This window comes from Psammomys obesus, unplaced genomic scaffold, assembly GCF_907164565.1.
Source record: "Psammomys obesus unplaced genomic scaffold, mPsaObe1.curated_primary_1811, whole genome shotgun sequence".
In the NCBI taxonomy this organism is placed as follows: Eukaryota; Metazoa; Chordata; class Mammalia; order Rodentia; family Muridae; genus Psammomys; species Psammomys obesus.
This window is the reverse complement of record NW_026596046.1, coordinates 34,746,864-34,761,120: the sequence shown is the minus strand read 5'-3', so window position 1 is coordinate 34,761,120 and position 14,257 is coordinate 34,746,864. Positions and strand designations below refer to the sequence as shown.

Here is a 14,257-nt window from a genome sequence, read left to right as displayed (position 1 = left end):
GCCCTCCCCTTCTGGAAGGCCTTTACCACTCTCCTGTTTTTGAGAGATTCTACCAGGCAGGCCTTTATCCAACTCTTCTGTCACTACTGCTGTGCCCCAGCACCAAAAAACACAACAGAGCATCCATTTAAATTTCTTGTTGAACAAAATATCAAATGGCAAGGATGGGGCATCCCATTTTGCTTCAGTGTTGATGCAGAAACCATAGTTCTTTAAGGAAACAGTTTATTCTGGAGCAATGCAGAGTGACCATGGCCTGGGAACCCATATTCAGGTTACCCCAAATTCCACGTTCCAATGTGGAAGCAGTTTCATGAAGTTTTCATAGTTCCAAAGAACAGTGAAAGTCACAAATCAAGGCAAGTTTAAAAAACATTCAGAGAGGAAGGTACATCCACATTGGGAAAGTTTTCCTAAAGGCTCAATATGCTATCTGACCACACCCTTAGCTTCTGGGTTGGTGGAATCTATCTGCTAAGTTAATAGACTGCAAAAAGTTTCTGCCCATTAAGTCACAAGGTGTTAATACCAATACAGAAGCGGGTAAGGAAGGCTCCAGAGCGCTAGAACTAGCCTGAGAGAATTAGTCTCTGGACCCACAGCACACACAGATAACCGGGCTCTCACGCCTCACTTCCGCTCTCGAGCCAGCTTTCGCGTACGTCAGCCCTGGCTGGCCTCTTAATGGTTTGGCCCTCATCCGCCGCCGTAGCGCGTCTCCTCGGTTGCCGTGGGAGACGACCCGTGACCCGAGAGTGAGCGAAGCCGTTTCCCGCCGGCGGGAGCTGCGGCTGCGGCTGAGCAGAGGGCTGGAAGCCGCAACACCATGGCGGAGCAGCTCTATCTAGAAAACATAGACGAGTTCGTCACAGACCAGAACAAGATCGTGAGGATCTAGGACGTGGGGGAGGCGGGTGCGGGCGCGCGAGGCGGGTGTGCGGGGTCCTGAGCCTGCCAGGGCGGCCGGGGCGTCTCGACCCCGGGGCTGTGGCTTCGTGGGGACCGGCCGGGGACGGGGGTGCAGGTCAACACGGAGCGCCCCGGGGTGGGGGACAGGACCTGCGGGCCGAGCCTCCAGCGCGCCGAAGCTCGCCGGCCTTGGGCGGGCGTGCGGGGCGCCGGGGCGCGGAGCCAGGGAAGCAGGTGGGGTTCGTGAGGCCTCCTCCCCCTGCCCTGTCGGGGGCGGTGGGCCCCTCAAGTCCCGAATGTGCAGTTGAGACAGGACGGCTTGATCTGGGCTACTGACTGGTGGTTTATCCTCCAGAGATGATTTCCTCTTCCTGTATATTTAAATATGGAAAGCAAGTTGACCCGCCTCTCTGTGCGGGTGTAAAGACCGAGACAAAACTGAATGTGAAGAGACTTTGCCATTGTGAGCACTTGGACATAGTTTGTTTGGTACCGGGTGGTTACAGTCACCCCACACCTCCCTCCAGGCTGCTGCTTCAAGGGATACCTGGAGGTGGGATTTGAAGCAAAGAAGCAAACTGACTCGTTTATTAGTAAGGGACATTGGTAAGGGGTAGCTCTTTCTCCCATGCCACCCCGCCTCTGCCCAGTCTTTATTAGTCTTCTTATTGGGAATGTATGGTTTAGAATTGGAAGAAACAGAATGGACAAAACGGCTCAAGGAAGGATGGAGGCTTGATAACTCCTGATACCACATTTTACTCATTTTTCTGGCCCCCACGCCACGTGTTCCTCTTAACGTTCGTATAGTTGTTAGTTTCCCGAGGAGTTGTAGGTTTGGAGATAAATTTTAGTTGGCTTCTCTGATGAGTGTCAGAAGGCATAAAATAAAACAAGGGATGTGAATGAAATAGTCTTTGCTTATATTTGGCTTGGCTTTGTAGATTCTTAAAACAGGTTTTTTTCTGTTACATATAGTGTGTGGGTGTGAGAGAGAGACACACGTGTGGCTGTCAGAGGACCAGTTCTCCCATTCCACCATATGAATCCAGGGGAACAAACTCAGGTTCTTAAGGGTATGGTAGCAAGCCTTTTCACCCACAGGGCCATGTCTCGGACCCACCTTTGTAGATTCATTTGCACCAACCAGTCTGTGAAGCATCTGAGTACTTGTAAGATAATCTTGTCACTAGATGGCTCTTCTAAGTGCTAGCGACTGTGGTTTACAGGACATAATCATCCAGGAATAAGAATCTTTAGGAGCAGGCTCTTGGCACGTATCTGTACCCTGGAAACATCTAATAAACCCTTAACTTTTTTTTTTTTTTCTTTCAGGTGACTTACAAGTGGCTAAGCTATACATTAGGGGTTCATGTTAACCAGGCCAAGCAGTAAGTCCAGTTTTCTGTTAAGTTTAATGATGTTGGGATGTTTCTTTTGTTACTTATTTTTCCAGCGTAATATTTTGATTTGTGAATTTCACACTGTGCACCCTGATCACACTCACTTCCCAGTTCTCCCAGGTCTACTCCCTACACTTGTGACTCCCCACCCCACCCCCCAAAAAAAGAAAACAAAAATCACAAGTCCAGGCTGTGTTTTTGTGTTGCCCATCTACTCCCTGGAGCATAGTCAAACTCCCAGCCAGCCCCTTAAAGAAAACTCTCACTTCATTTTTAATTCTTACAGGACTGTTGGGTTAGAAATGACTTTTTACCTCCGGGTTAATAGAAAAGAATATTATTTTCACTACTTTTGTCTCTTTTTAATTGTGTTTGTGTGTTCATGTATGTTCATGTGGATGCACATAGGCACAGAACTCACGGGAAGGTCAAAGGACAAGCTTGATTTCATCCCTCCCTTTTGGACTTTTTGGAGCTAGATCACTTGTTATTCTCTGTTGTGTCCACCAGACTGGTTGACCCGCAAGCTTCTGAGGACTCTTCTGCCTGTCTCCCTGTCATCACAGGAGGGCTGGAATTTCAGAAATAGGCTCCTTTCTCTAGCTTTGCTTGGGTTCTGGGGATCTGAACACAGGTCCTCATGCTTGCATGGCAGGACTTGACCCTCTTCACCATTTCTCCAGCCCAGTTTTTCTCTTTTTAGGTCAGTGGACTTGTATAGAAATGTGTTGTGATAATTTAGCTGGATTTATTTGCAGCCTTGTCTTCTGGTTAACATCACTTTTGTGGTGGTTTGAATGAGAATGATCCCCGTAGGCTCAGATATTTGAACTTTTGGTCTCCAGGTGGCGGCACTGTTTGGGGAGGCTCGGGTGGTGCAGCCAAGGAGGTGCAGCCTTGCTGGAGGAAGTACGTCACTGGAGGCAGGCTTTGAGTGGTCTCACCCCACTTCATGCTCATATTCTCTGTTTTGTGCTTATGCTTGCATTAGAAGATGGGCGCTCTCAGCTTCCTGCTCAACCTCCCTTGCCCGGCACGCTCTTTCCATGATGGGCTCTTATCCCTCTGGAACAGTATACCCAAAAAAGCTTTGTTCCATATGTTGCTTTTGTCATGGTCTTTTATCACAGCAACAGAAAAGTAACTTTTATTAAATGGACTGAACAGTCTTGTTTCTAGCTTTATGTGCTTGTTGTCTTAGAGCTTTGTGTGTTCACATGTGTTTGTTACGCCGATTTTGGCCCATATTTTCATAATGTTTCTATTGTGATAAAACACTGACTGACACCAGTGTGGAGAGGAAAGAGTGTATTTGTCTTATGAGGCAAGAACCTAGAGGCGGGAACTGAAGCAGAGACCATGAAGGAGCACAGCATAGCTACCTTCCTTACCATTCAGAACCCACTGCCCGCTGTGGGCTGGGCCCTCCTACATCAACTAACAATTAATAGAATGCCTTACAGACATGCCCACAGGCCCATCCAGTGGAGGCAATTCCCCAGTTCAGGTTTCCTATTCCTGAGTGTGTCACGTTGCCAACTGAGGGGTATGATACAGGTCAGCATGTGTTTGACATTAACTGTCTGATAGTTTAGGGTTTAAGAGCTGGAGCCGGTGAGATGGCTCAAGTAAGCCAAGGTGCTTGCTGTTGAGCCTGATGACCCAAGTTCAGCTCTGGGGACTTAACAGAAAGAGAACAGACCCTCACAGGTGGCCCTCTTCCGGTCTTGAGCTGTTGCATGTATGTACACAAACACACATCCTACTTACTGAAAAAGGATAGGAGAGTATTTAAGTGAAAGTAAAGAGAGTGCTTAGGAAGCCGGGTGTTGTCTTTGCAGTCTGCCCCCCCCCTTTTTTTTTTTTCAGTAAAACATCTAATTTGAGGTCAAAAGAGAAAAGACAGCTTTTAAATTAATGGTAGAATGTTTTGCTCTGCAAAGGTGCCTACTGTTGTGTAAATCTTGGGAATTGCTTAGTCATTTGCGGATACATGCTTGGGTTATATGTCTTCCTTGTTTGTCCTGCCCCTGGGTGGCAGGAGCTTTCTTTGAGCAAGAACAACATGGTACATGTCTTAGAAAGCCCCTGATCTCTAGAGCAGACTGACTTGGCTTTATTTGAGTTAACATTATATGGGTGTAGGAGACTGATTTTAGCTGTGTAGTTTAGGCTTTTAAGACCTGAAACTATTAGCCCAGAAGTAGATTTAGACCTGTTGTTTTGTTTTGTGTTTGTGTTTTTTTGAGACAGAGTTTTTCTGTGTAGCCTTAGCCAAGGCTAAGAGGCTGTTCTGGACTCAACCAGGTTGGCCTTGAACTCAAAGAGGTCTGTCTGCCTCTGCCTCCCTGAGTGTTGGCATTACAGGCGTCACCCGGCTAAATGTGTTTTTACCAAGATTGCCCAAAATCAGCCTTGGCCCAAACCTGTGAGCTGCAGTAACTTTGGGAATGGACACATACAAGAGTATTCATTGTCTGTAAACAGGGCCTCACTGTTAGCTCTAATTGGCCTGAAATTCTGTATGCAGACTAGGTTGGCCTCAGAGTTGGAGATCTGCCTGCCTCTGCCTTCCCAGTGCTGGGATTAAAGGCATTGAGTACCACAACTGGCTGTGCTTTATTCATTTCAATGATAGTTGTTTGAATATGAAGTGAAGCAACTTCTATGATTAGAACTGATAAGGAGACAAGACTGCATTTGGCTGCCATGTTCCAGAATATCTTGGACACAATCATAATCATTGCAGTGGAGGAGACATGAAAGCACAAGGCGGAAGAATCCACAAAACTGGCATATGGGCCACACTTTGCACTTATGTGACTTATGGTCTGTGGGAAAGGCAGCCGTACAAACTAAGTGGCAGGTATCACAGGATAGCTCTGTTAGCACTCGGGGTGGAGGCCCTCTGCTAGGCTGTTCATGTTACAGAAGGCTTGGATTAGGAGGTAGTAACTGAGCTTTTGTTTCAGTGATGAATTAGGTGAATGAGACCTGTATAGCCCTCGTTGGCCCAGAATTCTCTGTGAAAGCCAGGGTGGCCGCAAACAGAGGCCTCTGCCTCCCTAGGATTAAGAATAGGTAGGCAGATCTCTAGGATTTAAGTTCCTACCAATTTCAGGTTTACACTCTAGGAAAGAGAGTGTGAACTTTTGGCTGGTCCAAATGGGCAGGCGCTTTGACTCCTTTGTTCGCTGCTTAGAACACAAGTGGCTGCGCAGTAAAGTTTTAATGTGTTTCTGAATCTGTTGACTTTTTTTTACTGACGTGTGTTCACTGTGACAACCTCAGATAATGACGGTGAGAAGAGGGTACAGTTGATGCTTGGAATTAAGTAGTCTAGTAAGGTTTGGACGGTATAGCATCAACAATAGTTGAAAGGGAGAGCTCCTGAGACTTGGCAACTCACTGAATAAGAAGCAAAGAGTAATAACTCCTAGACTTCTGGCTAAGGTGGCTTGGACAAATGATGATGTCATCAGGGAAAATGAAGCCACGGTTGAGTAAAATAGACCAGAGAGAGTACCACAGGAGATTGACCATATCCCATGTCCCAGGAAACTTCTCAGACTTGGGCAAACTGGGGTGGATGGTCATACTAAACCAGAGTAGGAAGACGGTTGAAGATAACACCCGCAGCTGAGGAAAGGAGAGCACTGAAACTGCAGGAAACAACTGGGGCAGTTGTAGCAGCAGAGACTCTGGGCAGGGCTCATGGAAGTAGGAGGGGCCATCTGGAGAAGTGATCAGCGGAGAGGTTGAGGTTTTCTTCTCTTCTTATATTAATTAATTCAACTTACATCTCAGTTTACACAAGGCCGGCCCTCCCTCTTCTCCTCCCAGTCCCATCCTCCCTCCTGTATGCCCTCTCCCCTATTCTGAGGAATAGGGGAGTCTCCCTACCCAGAAACCAAAGCTCATCTATTCATATGAGGACTGAGTTTGTTTTCCTGGCCTGGTAGGGCAGTCCCATTAGGGGGAAGTGATCAAAAAGAGTTGAGGTTTTCTTTGGCCTTTGGGGGGGGGGGCGCAAGCATTTTTACATAGCTGTGGGTGACCTGTGGCTTGATGAGTAGACCAGGCTGGCCTTGAACTTGCAGAGACCCACCTGTTTCTCCCTCTAGGGTTAAAGGCATGTACCACCATACCTAGCTCTCAGAATTTCTGACTTACTGGCTATTACCAACTAAAGTATGCTGTGTAGAAGCTTGCTAAATTTCTTGAAATAAAGACAAATGATGGCCATCTTTTCATTGTTTTAAACTCTAGCTTATCAGTGGTAGGCAACTTTTAGCATTTTGGGTGGTTAGGATAAAAGTGAGTAAGGATTTTACTGCAAGCAACATACCTGCATTTAGTGTGTGGCTGAATCAGGTTAATGAATGTTTTGGATGTTGGATGGTGTAAGCACCTGCTATCTTCTATGGTCGTGAAACCTCTGATTCTCAGAAATTCAGTAGTATCAAAGGTGGATATATATTTGTCATGATGTATGTGAAAGCTTGAAATGTTTAAAGTAGTGATCGTAGAATGACTGAAAACCTCAGATATCCATTCCCTAAAAGTACATATAGGACAGTTTGAGAATAGAGGCTTGTAGACAGTGTACGAATTAAGGTTACAAGAATTATTCATGGAGTAATGACACTGACACTTTTGCTTTATGCCTCAAGACAGGAAACCTAGAAAACTTTCTGCTGGATGCCGTATCTGATAACTGATTCACTTTTGTATCTGCGACTTAATCATTGCCACTGTTTGTCAATGGGTTCTGCCCCTCCTGGCATATTTCTAGTTTTATCTCAGTTACTTCCTGGGTCACTGAGCCAACTCAAACAAGTTGGCTCTAATCCTGTGCTTTTTTAAAGTTTGTTTGTTGTTGTGGGTTTGATTTTTTTTTTTTCCAGAAATCTGCTCAGTAAGTAAAATTGTGCTATTTAGAAAACTGCCAGATTTCGTATATCTGATTTCTAAGTCAAGAATCAGGAGTTGAGGTGAAGATGCATACTAACGAGTCCCTTCTGTCTTGTTTGGAACAGGATGCTCTATGAATATGTTGAAAAGAAGCGGAAGGAAAATTCGGGAGCGCAGCTGCATGTTACCTACTTGGTGTCCGGCAGTCTTACACAGAACGGACATTCTGTAAGTTCTCTTGTACTGAGCCTCGTGTGTGAGACATAAACAGCGTTAGAAAGAACAGGAGAAAAAGCAGAATTGAGTGCTATGGAGCTTGACAGTACCTCTTGAGAAGAGGGAGCATTTTGAAATTTTAAACTAACTCTGACACTCAGGAAGATTTAGGTAATATCTTAGCTGTGATGAAGAGACTATCATTATTAATTACTTAGGAAATGAGACATTAGAGAGTGGCTTTTCCTTGAACCTCTTTTTTTCTCTTGAATATATATTGAGGACACTGGTACTTAATTTTTCATTCTGTTCAAATTTCAAGCCACAAATTCAGGAGTTTAAAAAAAAATGAGAAAAGAAAAATTAGCTAGCTGGGTGTGATGGCACACGCCTCTAATCCCAGCACTCGGGGAGGCAGAAGCAGAGGCCAGCCTGGTCTACAAAGTGAGTCTAGGTCAGCCAAGACTACACAGAGAAACTCTGTCTCTGAAAACAAAACAAAAAGAAGGAAGGAAGGAAGGAAAGATAGATTAGCTGACCTGACCTTATTTTTAATGTGAGCACTCTTACTAGGTTTTAAAGGTCACTTAGAGTGGCCCCCTGGGGGGTAGGCATGAGAGCTAGGTGCTGGTACAGTCCAGAGGCATGGGCTGGGGGTATGTTTAGGCCCCTGATCTTTTTCTCTTCTAGTGCTGTCTGCATCTAGTCTGCCAGCGTAGGGTACTGTTGCTTTTTCATCTCAACCACAAAGCAGTCTCAGGTCTGTTGATCTCCTCTTGACTTCCAAGTCCTCTTCAGGGGTCGGTCCAGGTGTCACTGTGTTGTTTTAGGCCTTACAGAGCACCAGAAACTTTGTTGTCTTGTACCTCTTGCTCCAGACTGAGTCCTGGGAACATTCATAATCCTCACACTGGCTTCCTGTCCAATGCATGACTGTCCTTGAGCCTCTCTGAAGATACTTGTGTCTCCGTGCCATCAGTCCCAGGACCAGGGTCCCTTCTTGGAGATCCACTGAAGTCCTAAGTTTACAACCTTAACATCATTTACCGTAGTACTGACTGGGTTTGTTTTTTAACAAGAGTCCCAAGCGCATGAAATTTAAAGCTCTAGGTGGATTTGGTAACATCTGAGGAGAAACAAAACTTTGGGATCAGAGCCCTGCATTCTCCAGCCAGGATTTTCTTTTCATGTCGGCATGCTATTTGAAATTCTCAACTGTTTAGTCAGCCGTGGGTCTCAACTTTTCTAATGCTGCGACCCTTTAATACAATTCTTCATATTGTGGTGACCCCTAGCCATAAAATTATTTCGTTGCTATTTCCTAACTGTAATGTTGCTACTGTTATGAATCATAACATCTGATATGTAGGATTGTTTATATGCAACCCTCGAAGAGGTCTCTACTCACAAGCTGAGAACCACTGTTGAGTGGCTCTTGTTAATTACAAGTTCTCCTTAGCGTTTTATGTAGTGATTTCTAGTTGAGAATGATTTTTTTAATAATCTATTTAATTTTTTTATTTTATGTGCATTGGCGTGAGGGTGTCAGACGACCTGGAACTAACTGCTTACAGACAGTTGTGAGCTGCCATGTGGCTGCTGGGAGTTGAACCCAGGTCCCTTGGAAGAGCAGACAGCACTCTTAACCACTGAGCTATCTCTCCAGCCCCGAGAATGATTTTTTAAATTACCTAATTTATTATTAATTTACCAGAGGTTTCAAAATAGTCAAGTTTTAAGTTGGAATCTTGCTGTGAAGAGTTTTTTTTAAAAGGACAGTTCTCACCGTGTATCCTGGCTGTAGACTAGGCTGATCGTATTCAGCCATCCCCCTGCCTCTGTCTAGTGCTGGGTTATGGGTATAAATCACCACACACGGCCTCCATAAGAACCTTGATTGGCACCTAGTGTGGCCACACATGCTTATAATTCTAGCATGTGGGAGGCTGATGCAGGAGAGTCAAGATTCTGATGCCAGCCTGGTCACGACCTCTCTCCAAAACATAAAATAAAATTCTAAAAGGTGACCGGGTTTGTGAGGCTGCACTTGCTGGGACCTTCACCCTGACAGGCGCCGACCTGACGAGCACTGGTGTAGCACAGCACGGTGGGTGTCCAGCGCTGCGCCTGTGCGTTTTCAGTAGCCCCAAGCACAGGCACCTAGCCGTACTGCGCTGCCTGACTGTCTAGATCATTCCCTTAGGCGTGAGTTAGTCACTGCCCCGAGGCTGCACTAGAAGTCTGCAGTGTTTCAATGCTTAGTTTTTAATTCCTTTTTTGGGGGGTAGGGGTGGGGGCGTGCCCTGTAATTTTTAATGGGCAGTTCTGCAGATTGTGACTTTTGGGAATGTTCGGTTCGTGTGATCATGCAGGTGTGTGTAGGTGCGTGTGCGTGTGTGCAAACACGCCTATGGGTGTGGGTGTGCATACGCTTGTGCAGGCCAGAGGCACATTGTTAGTGTTCCTCAGGAGCTCTCCACGGTGATTTTTGAGCCTGAAGTGTGCTGATTTGGCTAGCTGTCTAGCGGCCTCCAGGATCCTGCTCTCTTCGTGTCTCCAGTACCAGAATTTTAAGTGGTGCTACCGTGCCCATCTTTTTACATGGATGCTGGGAATTAAACTCAAATCCTTACACTTGCATGGCAAGCATTGTAGCAACTGAGCTATTTCTCTGCTTAATTTTTCAAAGGGAGAACACAAAAAAACCCATGAACTTTCTTAATTCAAATTTATGACTACGTTTTGAAAAACTTCTTTTGAAGTATTAGGGAGATAGCTCATTGGTAGAGCACTTGCCTAGCATAAACACCCAAACAGACATTTACTTTGATGCAAAACATGGCTAGCATCACACAGTAATTGGCAGTACTTGAGAAGCTGAGACAGGAGGATTACTTAGTTTGAGGCCAGTCTGAGCATAGTGTAAGTTTCTGTCTCCTAAAAACCAACTAGCCAAACAAAAAAGCTAGCTTGATTTTTATATTGTGCTTCTATAGTAGGAATTTTGGTGGTTCCTAACATTGACATAGATACATGTTGCTTTAGCCAAATATGAGATTTAGAGGAGAAAATGAATATTTTTACTAACAATTACTGAAAATTGTTGAAGAGGTTTTTTTGAAGGATTTTTTTTTCTGTAGGCTATATCCTGTTTAAATCACCCAATCCCTCATTGTGCAATTTATCAGTTCAAGATTTATTTAAACTCAGTACCCCCCTCCCCCGTTCTGTGCAGCTGACTATTGGATTGGTTTGTTTCCTTCTGTTTTTGTTGTTTTTATATATGCTTTTAACAGAAACAATTACATTTGTATTACCCCTTTCTTAGATAAATGTTCTCGTATTTTACGCCTATGTTGAACTCAGTTTTTAAACTAGAGACCCTTTTCACTTGGTAATAGAAATGTTCCCCCTGTAGCCACGTAAGGGCTACGTTGATAGATGTTGGCTGAGTCGCCCTTACTGATGTCTCGGCTGTCGCAGCTGGGCTGCAGTGGGCAGCTTCGTGGATATGGCTTCTGTGTTCTGCTAGGGTTTGGGGCTGCATTCCTGGAAGCAGCACTGCTGGCTAAGGCCTAAATGGGGCTTGGCAGATACTTCCCTCATTTTACCAACAGTCAGTGAAGATCTCGACTCCACACAGCACCTGTAGGTTTCTGGCTGTGAGCTGTTTGCTCATACTTCTGTGTCTTTCTCTAAAAGCTCTCATTTTCCATAGTTCATCTTCGTCTTTATATTGTGAAGCTACAGCATTCTTTGTGATGCAAGTTTTAATTGTTTTTTTTCATCATTTGTTTTTGTAGTTTGTTTAATTTTTTTTGTTGTTTTTATTTAAAAGGCTTTTTTTTTTCCTTTTAAAATTATTTCAGTTTTTCTTGGATAACTTATCCTAAAACTTAGGATAGTTTTAGGTTATGAAGAATTCACAGATTTTCTTCTGTTCATAGATAGATACTTTTATTTACATTTAAATCTCTTAATTCACCAGAACTTATGCAAGCATATGGTGTGAAACAGATCTAATTTTTTATTAATTTATTCTCTCATATATTACATCCCAACTACAGTTTCCCCTCCCCTCCACCTTCCCCCTTCCTATCCACTCATTCTCTGTTTCTCTTCAGAAAAGAGCAGGCCTCCCAGGAATGTCAACCAAACATGGCATATCAAGTTGCAGGAAAATTAGGCACCTCCCTCATATTAAGGTTGGGTGAGGCAACCCAGTAGGAAGAAAGGGTCCCCAAAGCAGGCAACAGTGTCAGCCCCAGATCCCTCTGCTAAGGGTCCCACAAAAACACCAAACTACACAACTGTAACATATATTCAGAGGGTCTGCATTAGACCCATGAAGGCCGATTGTTCAGTCTCAGTGAGCCCTATGAGTCTAGGTGTGTTGATTATGTAAGTTTTCTGTGGTGTCCTTGACCCCTCTGCATCTTAACAATCCTTCCCCGCTTCTGAAGGATTACTCAGGCTTTGCCTGATGTTTAGTTGTGGGTCTCTGCATCTGTTTCAATCAGTTGCTGGATGAAGCCTTTCTGATGACAGTTGAGTTAGGCACCAATCTATGAGTATAAAGAATAGACAGATCTAACTCTTGTTTATATAGTAATTATCATTAAATCATTTACTAAAAATTGCTCTTACACTATTTTGAGATGCAGTTTTGTTTAATAAAAGTATTAGGGCTGGCTTCTCATTTACCTTAGTTTCTCTTTTCAAGAAGCTATAAAATATGAAAATTAAAAAATTTACACAGCTTGGTGTGGTGGTATGTGCCTTTAATCCCAGTAGGTAGGTAGGTAGAAGAGTTTGAGGCCCGCGTGCTCTACAAAGTGAGTCCAGGTGAGTCAAGGCTACACAGAGAAACCCTGTCTTGAAAAACAAAGAAATTCAGACTGCTGTCTACTCTAGTGTATTTTCAGGGCACGCAGTGTTTTTCTAATTTCATAGCTAAGCACAGCTGAGTGTCAGGAGGCTGAGGAGTTCTGTAGCCTCACGCTGATGGAGTGTTGTTCCTTGCAGTGCCACAAGGTCGCAGTAGTGAGGGAAGATGAGCTGGAAGGTGAGTAAGCTTTTATAAAGTACATGTCTAATAGGATTTCAAGACTCATGGAAGACACACAAAAATTGTCATGAATTCCAGATGACATATGAGGGCTGTAACCCCGTGTGGAATGGAATAGCCAGAGCTAGAGCTTGCAAAAAAGATTACCAAACTCATAGCAACCAAGACTTAATTCATGGTGCTCAGCTGTGAGCTTCGTGGACCTCACGGCAGCCCTGGTGTGGCCACACAGTGAGCGCTGTCCACTGCATGCCGGCCCACAGTGCAGCTCCAGTAAACACCCTGAAACGCCTTGGCCCGGGCTTGAGGCTGAGGATGACATGTGCTGTGTTGGGTGTTCTCAGTTGTCGTCTGCACTTATAGAGACATAGTGAAATAATAATGAAAACCACAGAATATTTTTCTGCATTGTTTCTTGTGTAAGTATTGGATTAGTATGGTTGGGGATTGTGTTTATCTTGGACTATTTGATTTTAAAAATTGCTATTTGAGTTGTTACTGGTTTTATTTAAAAAGAAAAATCAGTGTATTTCAGCTTGGATTAGAACTGGGTTTCTAACAATCTGAAATGGCCTAAATATACTTCTTCTATTTTTTACTATGTATTTCTGCAGAGTAGTGGCACTGTCAGCATGGATGATTATAAAAAACAAAATATTGATTAGCTAAAAAAAAACATTGACATGTTCTGCATTCTCCAGTATTAAATATTCAGCCAGGATTTCAACTCTTTGTATAAAAATAAACATGCACACTTGTTTCATTAGTGTATTAAATTTGTTTTCAATCTTTAATAATAAAATTATATGTATGCCAAAGGGTTGTTTTAAAATAAAATTCTCTATGACTTACTGTCAGTAAATATTTAAATTGTGTACCTATTTTTTATATATAAGTTTGCATAAAAATTTCTCTAGCAAAAAAGAAAACGTTAAGAAACTCTGTCATATGTGGTGGTTATTATGTCCTAAGCTCTCTGCTAGGCACTGGTGACAAGGAACAAGTTAGGCATAATGCCTTCCCTTTTAGACCCACAGTTTGCTCCTGTGTTGATAGTCTTTTGATTTTGCTCTGTAAACTCGGCTCTTTTTCTAAACCGACATTGGAACTTACGACTAAATCTTATCAGTAGAGCCAAATCTTCTCAGGTAGAGATTACTTAATTATCTTTGACTGACTGAAAACAAAGCATCATAATCATCCTCAGTTACTATTAGTGTTTGCTGAGTGTCCCTGGATGAGTAATAGCCTCACAGATGCTGTACTTAGAAATGACCCAGCGCCGTCATGTCCGCATTGTAGATAGAGGCTTGATGTTATACTTAACCTGGGGCTGTTTGGCCTGGTGCAGTTTTGGAAAACCATAGATTGCAAATGGTTTTAGTGCAGAAGAGTTTGTTGTTAAAGTCCCCACAAGCTCTAAAGTTGTGTATTAACAGACGCTTTTCCTGTTGACTTGTAGCAGTGAAATCCAAGCTAGCTGTGACTGCCAGCATCCATGTGTACAGCATCCAGAAAGCTGTGCTAAAGGACAGTGGGCCTCTGTTCAACACCGACTATGACATCCTTAAAAGCAATTTGCAGAACTGCAGCAAGTAAGCTCCTTCATGTTCTTGTGGTTTCTTTACGAATTGACTTTGTAAGGTGTTTACGCAGTGGCTGCCTCTTAAGAGTGAATGCCAAGTCTAGTAAAACCCCATTTATCTTGCAGTAAGACACATGCCTAGTTTTATTAGTACATCATAAG

General features: G+C 43.7%; 1 protein-coding gene across 2 annotated transcripts in view; it reads left to right on the top strand.

The window, feature by feature from the left end:
* The first annotated feature begins 755 nt into the window (after nucleotides 1-755).
* The window catches only part of Pold3 (DNA polymerase delta 3, accessory subunit), a 38,666-nt gene continuing 25,164 nt past the window's right edge, over nucleotides 756-14,257 (top strand). The window contains exons 1-5 of one of the 2 annotated variants that reach the window (XM_055623605.1): nucleotides 756-886; nucleotides 2,245-2,300; nucleotides 7,352-7,454; nucleotides 12,468-12,507; nucleotides 13,973-14,105. In XM_055623605.1, the coding sequence (XP_055479580.1) occupies nucleotides 827-886; nucleotides 2,245-2,300; nucleotides 7,352-7,454; nucleotides 12,468-12,507; nucleotides 13,973-14,105 (392 nt within the window). In that variant the 5' untranslated portion in view covers nucleotides 756-826. The other variant, XM_055623606.1, reaches the window with a different exon arrangement.